Source organism: Chaetura pelagica, unplaced genomic scaffold (genome assembly GCF_000747805.2).
Source record: "Chaetura pelagica isolate M959 unplaced genomic scaffold, ChaPel_1.0 scaffold1407, whole genome shotgun sequence".
In the NCBI taxonomy this organism is placed as follows: domain Eukaryota; kingdom Metazoa; phylum Chordata; class Aves; order Apodiformes; family Apodidae; genus Chaetura; species Chaetura pelagica.
Window position 1 is genome coordinate 16,214 of NW_009953954.1, and position 6,090 is coordinate 22,303.

At 60.0% G+C, this 6,090-nt stretch overlaps 1 protein-coding gene across 1 annotated transcript in view; it reads right to left on the reverse strand.

The window, feature by feature from the left end:
- Positions 1 to 5,361, reverse strand: part of PPAP2C (phosphatidic acid phosphatase type 2C) — an 11,166-nt gene extending 5,805 nt beyond the window's left edge. The window contains exons 1-6 of the mRNA XM_010001836.1: positions 5,163 to 5,361; positions 4,567 to 4,844; positions 4,320 to 4,377; positions 4,008 to 4,184; positions 3,771 to 3,904; positions 3,565 to 3,661 (exon numbers count right to left, since the gene is read on the reverse strand). Of these exons, the coding sequence (XP_010000138.1) occupies positions 3,565 to 3,661; positions 3,771 to 3,904; positions 4,008 to 4,184; positions 4,320 to 4,377; positions 4,567 to 4,844; positions 5,163 to 5,198 (780 nt within the window). The 5' untranslated portion in view covers positions 5,199 to 5,361. The remainder of the gene's footprint in view (positions 1 to 3,564; positions 3,662 to 3,770; positions 3,905 to 4,007; positions 4,185 to 4,319; positions 4,378 to 4,566; positions 4,845 to 5,162) is intronic.
- Positions 5,362 to 6,090: the final 729 nt, after the last annotated feature.

Here is a 6,090-nt window from a genome sequence, read left to right on the forward strand (position 1 = left end):
ATCCTTCCTGGCAAGGCCTCTGCCCGCCGCTCCTGGAAGCGTGCTGCGGGCACAGGGAAACTCAGCTCCTTCGCCTGCCTCTTGCCCCAATCAGCAGAGGGGAGAAGCTAAAAGCAAGAAACCTGGGGATGGGGCAGGGGAAACGACTCCAGATGAAGCCTGTTAGATCGGCAGGAAGAGCCCCAGGTGCCTGGAAGAGGGGAAGATGCTGTGTGGCAAGGCAGGAGGCACGGGCTGGGGGAGGCAGGGCTTCCAGAGTGGGGCTGGAAGCCAGAGCCTGGCTGAGCCTTGCCATAAGCAGCTTATTTTGGAGAGGACGCCTCTTGGCTGGGTGCTTGGTGCATGGAGCTGCTGCCCCTGTCCCAGCCATGCCTCGCAGGCAAACGCCGCTTGGCTTCGGCCGCAGCTGAATCTCCCCCAGCACTACCAGGACTGAATCTCTGACGCCTGAGTCATTCACTGCAAAGGGCCTTGGACAACCCAGGCACAAGCTGGCACAATGTCCAGGGCCACAGCTCACCCTGAAAGCAAGAGGAGCTGCCTGGGATCCACCAAGCAGGACACCCAGAACTCTTGCCAGCTCTGACTCATGGGGCTTGGTACAACATCAAGCTTCAACTGGGGAAAGTGAGGCACACAAGTAGGGGGCAGTTAACACCATCCATGAGATCCTGATCACCCACCCTCCACTCCCAAGAGCAGCACCAGCCCCACAGTGAGCCCAACCCCTGCAGTGCTCAGCCCAGGGGACCCAAGGCAGCCTCTTGCCAGGGGTAGGATCTGGCCCAGAGCTGGAACAGCACTGGCTGCACTCCATGGCATTCAGCCATGACCAGGGCTAGAGAAGCAAGAGGGATTGCAGCCTTTGCAGCAGAAACTGGACCTGTTTTGCCTTCACCAGTGCTCTGCTGGTGGCCGCAGGGCCGAGGAGCCAGCAGCTCCCTGCCAGCATTCCCAGTCCTTCCAGAGAGGGGCTGGGGAGCACATGCGGGGCAGGGGCTGGCTGCAGCTCACAGCCCCTCTCTGTGCCCAGGCATGCTCCCACCAACTGCAGGTTACTCACAGCTTGGCACGCCATGAATTGGGTTCAGTCTCAGCCCCTTCCCACAGAGGGGCACAGCTGCACATGGGCAGGCCCATCCAAAGGGGCAGGAGCAGCCCAGCTCCCCGCCGTGCACCAACCTGCCCTGCCCTTCAGAGCTGCACACTGCAGCATTGTGGCCCAGCTGGTTTTTCCAGAGATGAATCCAAGGGGCGAAATCAGATCTCAAGGGAAGGGAGCAGCACGTTCCTGGCTGCACAGAGGAGCTGTCGAGGCAACGCCAGGAACTGGGGCAGCTGCTGGGCACCATGGCCCAGCCAGAGGAAGACCGAGCAGGCAAGTCCCTGATCTGGACTGTACCTTTCTGCCCACAACTCCAGGAGCTGCTGCTTTACAGACCTTTGTTTGCAAACCCTGTGGCAGAGGCAACCTGCCCTGGCACTTCCTACCAGCTTTGTTTTACACCATCAGTTATTAAGCCACTAGCCCCGGGGCTGGGACAGGAGGAAGGACGCTGCTTGAGGGCCAGGGAAGGTCTTGCAGGAGGAAAGCTCTCAAAGGAAAACAGAAAAGCAGCATGTGGTAAGGGAGTTCCCTCCACACAGGGAAGGTATTTTTGGTCAGGGCTTGTCTAGACTGGAGGAACCCACACTGCATAAGCACATCAGCACCACGCAGCGAGCCTGGGCCATACAGGGCACCTGCTGCTCCTGGCCCGGACAGACCCAGCTGTACTGACGAAGGGTGGGCAAGAGGCTCCGTAGGCAGAGCTGCCCCTAGGCCTGGCATCCCACCCCCGAGGGACGGGAGTGACTCTGGGTGCTCCTGTGTCCCATCCCCTAGGCCTTGGTACCCTGCAGAGCCCAGGATGTGCCCAGGTGGAGGGAGCTTATTGCACACAGGATGCTGAGGGTCCTGCCACATCGGCAGCTCTGCCCACCGCTGGCAAAGTCCAGGCAGGACCCAAGAACTGTGGACAGAACTGGGGTGTTCCCATCTCCACCCAGACCCCAGGGCTGGGCTGTTGCTGATACTGTGCACGACACAGTGCAGCAGACACAATCCTGTCTGACCCTAAAGCCTGGTCCAGTCTGGCTCTGCCAGTGCCCCCATCACTGCCCTGCAGGGCCTGGGGCCACTGCCTGTCCCTGATGCCTGGCCCCACAGTGGGAGGGACACGGGCAGCCTGTGCCAAGGCTCCCTCACCACCCTGCCTTCCCTCGGCTCTGGCTGCCAGAGCAGCCAAGGGAGTTGCAAGCTCCAAACGTCACTTTTTCCAAGAGCTTCTCCCCGCCTTCCCTTCCCCCTTGCAGAGGCCAACTGCGGCGCTGGGGAGCACGGGAGGCTCCCAGGGTCAGAGCAAAGGCAGCACCAGGACAGAACCCAACCATGATGGATCCAGAGCCCCGTGTTGGCCCCAGTTCTTCTTGCCTCTGGAAGGGCCAGCAGCCAAAGGACAACCCCTTCCCAGGCGATACTTTGCAGGCAGTGCGGGCACAGGGTACTGGTCCAGCCCCATCTGCCAGGGCTCCCTCCCACGGGAGGATGCTGCTCTCCTTAGTCCCAGTCAAGCCCAGCTTTCCTGGCACAAATGCACGAGGGGCTCAGCAGCCCTGACAGATTCCCCTGGCACAGCAAACCTCCTTGCTAGTGAAGAGCTTCAGACAGCCCTCCTTTGGAAGAGGAAACCCTTAAGCCCATCCACTCCAAGGCCAGGAGCATCCATAGGGTAAGAGAACAGGCCTGACACAGACATTCTTTAAGGATGATCTAATTTAAAAAACACACATATTTATAAAAACACATCATAATGAAAATGCATGTAGTTTAAAAAGAGGCCCACAGTGTTCTAGTGCCGGAGGAAGCTGCGTGTCAGCGATGGGGCTACTCCGAGACCCATTCTCCACCTTCCCAGGGCATTTGGAATCCTGCATTCAGCTCCAGATCCCCATTTATTTTCCTTTACCACAGAAAACTGCTCCCTTTCCCCATATCTCTCCCCCCCCCCTCCACCCTCCCTAAAGCATCAGCTGAAGCTGCAGGAGAGACAAAGGCTGGAGCATCCCCTCGCCCCAAGCCAGGAGCAAAGCAGGCAGGGTGCAGGAAGCCCTTGCTCCCAGCACCACAGCATCCAGCACCACTGGAGCAGAGTGGAGCCTGAGCCTGCCCCTGCACCCTCCACTCACGCCAGCTGCTGGCAGCCAGGACTGCTTTTAAAGGTAATGAGGGAACAGAGACAAGCTCTGGATTGCTTTAATCCTTTCCAAAAAAGTATTGCTAACCCAGCAGCTGTCCTCCCCCTGTGCTTGTGAGGATTTGTACTCATAAGGCTGGGTAATTCGACAGGGATAACACACACTCAGCACAGGCAACCTCAGACTTCCCAACAAGTTTGCTCTTCGCTCGGTGTGGTTTGCCAGCCCGATAAACCCACCCCCACGTGCCACCCTCCCCTCCCTCCACGTGGAGGGCTGGGATGGCAGCCTTGGAGTGTGACTCAGACACAGCAAGGGACCAAGGACCTCCGCTTCCCACGGGCAGGGTGTTGGGAATCGCAGGGCCACCGGCAAGCAGGGGGAGCCAGGAGCGCGGGGATGGGCAGGGCCGTCCCGCAGGTACCTGCGGCAGCACCGGAGCCGTGGAGCCAGCAGTTGACACGGAGGCAGAGACCTCGTTCCCCTGCGGCAGGGGCGGTGGTGGCGAGGGCAGGGGCAGGGCTGCAGCTCACGGAGTGCCCCGGTAGCTGTAGTGATTGCGGTCGGGGTCGCTCATGGTGAGCGGCAGGCTGGGCTTGCGCTCCGGGTCCTTCTCGTCACACTGCCGGGGCGGACGGTGCTTGAAGAAGTCAGAAACGTAGCGGACCTGGAAAAGACAGACAGGAAGGAGGGTTTGGGGACCCCTCCAGCAGGCTGAGCTGCAGCCAGTAGCAACGGGCAGAGCATCAGGTCACAAGGGGGACACTCACAATGAGGACAGCAATGAGAGCCCCTTGGAGCAGCCCTGCCAGCACATCGCTCCAGTGGTGCTTGTAGTCGGACACCCGGGTGTAACCCACGTAGATGGCAAAGGCGATGAGCAAGAACTGGATGGTGGGACGCAGCAGTCGGGCCCACTTCCCCACCAGCCGGGCCTGCACATAGAGCTGGGCAGGGAAGGGGAGAGCAATCACCCAGTGCAGGGGGCACCTACCCGCCTGCAGACAGGGTGCTTGGGGCCCTAGACCACCTGGGAGACAAGCCCTAGGGGGTTCTCTGCCTTCCTGCAGCAGGGCACTTACCGCCAGGAACATCATGCAGTACATCCCGAAGGAGGAGTGTCCAGAATAGAAAGACAGTCTGCAGGAAAAAGGGACCAGTCAGGCCATGAGAGCAAGCACCCAGTGCCCAGCTGTTCCCCCACCTGCTCTGTGGGCTTTGCCCTGCAGCAGGAGAGAGTAGATACCCATCCAGGGATGCCACCAGACCACAGGAGCCCAGCACATCTGGGTGGGAGATGGGGACACATCCTGTGGCCCCTCAGCTCACCTGGACTCGGTGATATTCCTGCTCTCTCCCTGGCAGACATTCTCCAGCTGCACATAGATGGAACAGTTCACCTTGGACCAGTCAGGATTGCAGACAGCCAGGAAGTTTGGCCGCAGGCGGCCGATCATGTATTTGGCCAGGTCAGTCAGGGACTGGCTGATGGCTCCACCAAAGAGGAAGGTCCCCACCACCTTGTAGAGGGCAGCCAGGTAGTTGTTGAACTCTGATTTGGAATAAAGGCGCTCCGTGTAGACCAGATAAGCCTCCCCTAATGAGATCTGCAGAGACCAATGAGCAAGAGGTGAGGGTTTTGGGCCACAAGCAGCTCCCCAGCGCCCAGGTATGGGATGCTCTCGGGGTCTGCAGAAGAGGAGTCCTGGCTCACGGGGCCTTTCTCCTCCCTGCAGGGAACCAGCCCCACGGGATGTGTCTCACTGCCCCAAAGGGAGATCCTGACCCCCCAAAACACAGGGCTTGACCTGAGAGTTCTGTTGATCTACTAGGGGTCTGGAGCTGGGCCGTGCTGGGACCCAGCTCCTGGATGCAATGTGCCAGAATGACCCCGTCCCGGAGATAAGGGGTAGGTGCTTCCTTACAATGACAACAGTGCAGGTGATGGTCACTCCAGCCATGAGGCCATGAGTGATGGTGTCTGCCTTGTAGGGGTAGCGGATGGAGTCATCGCTGCAGTAGAAGCCCCGCTTGTATGGGGAGTTCACCAGCGTCAGGATGATGAAGGGCAGAGATGCTGCAAGGCAGAGAGAAGGTGACAACTGGGGACATTTGTCCACAGGCTCCACACAGGCCCCCAGCACTGTGCAATCTTGCCCCTGGGTCTCCGTTTCCTTCTGGGGACACAGCCCCGAGCTGCCTGTCCCCAGGGCAGGAGGACTCACACCCCCAGCACACTGGCCCTGCTGCTGATACGGCCCTATCAGAGCTCACAGCTGCCTGTGGAGCTCAGATACCACGGGACACGGTCGCAACCGGGCACCTGCAGAGCCCTCAGGGCTGCCCTGCTCCTCCCCGGGCACAGCCAGTCCAGGGCCTCAAGCAGGAGACTGGGGCTGATCTTGTGCCCTCTCCTCACACTCCCCAGAGTGTTTCGCTGAGAAGGACAAAGCTCATTAACATTAATGAGTACAGGCATCTTGCAAACCTGTTTTACAGCAGGGAAAGGCCCCCAGGCCGAAGCTGGTCCCAGCAGGACTCTGTGCACTAGCTCTCCAGGAGCTGGTGTGAGAGATGCTGGTGGGTGACTCAGCCCCAGCACGGTCAGACCCTGGTGTTCTCACCCACCCGCAGCCCGTGCTCCCACCGGCTTCTCCTCTCCCTTTTCTACTGGCCAGGAGCCAGGAGATGCTGCAACCGGCTGGGTCAGTCTGGGCGAGGAGGCTTTTCCACCCGGGCTGCCTCAACCCTGGCCACTGGTATCTTGGAGCTCATGTCTGGACGGGATCGTCCCCGAGATCAAAAGAGGTTTGGGGGTATCCACCCCACGCAGCGGGTATGTCACATCGCCGG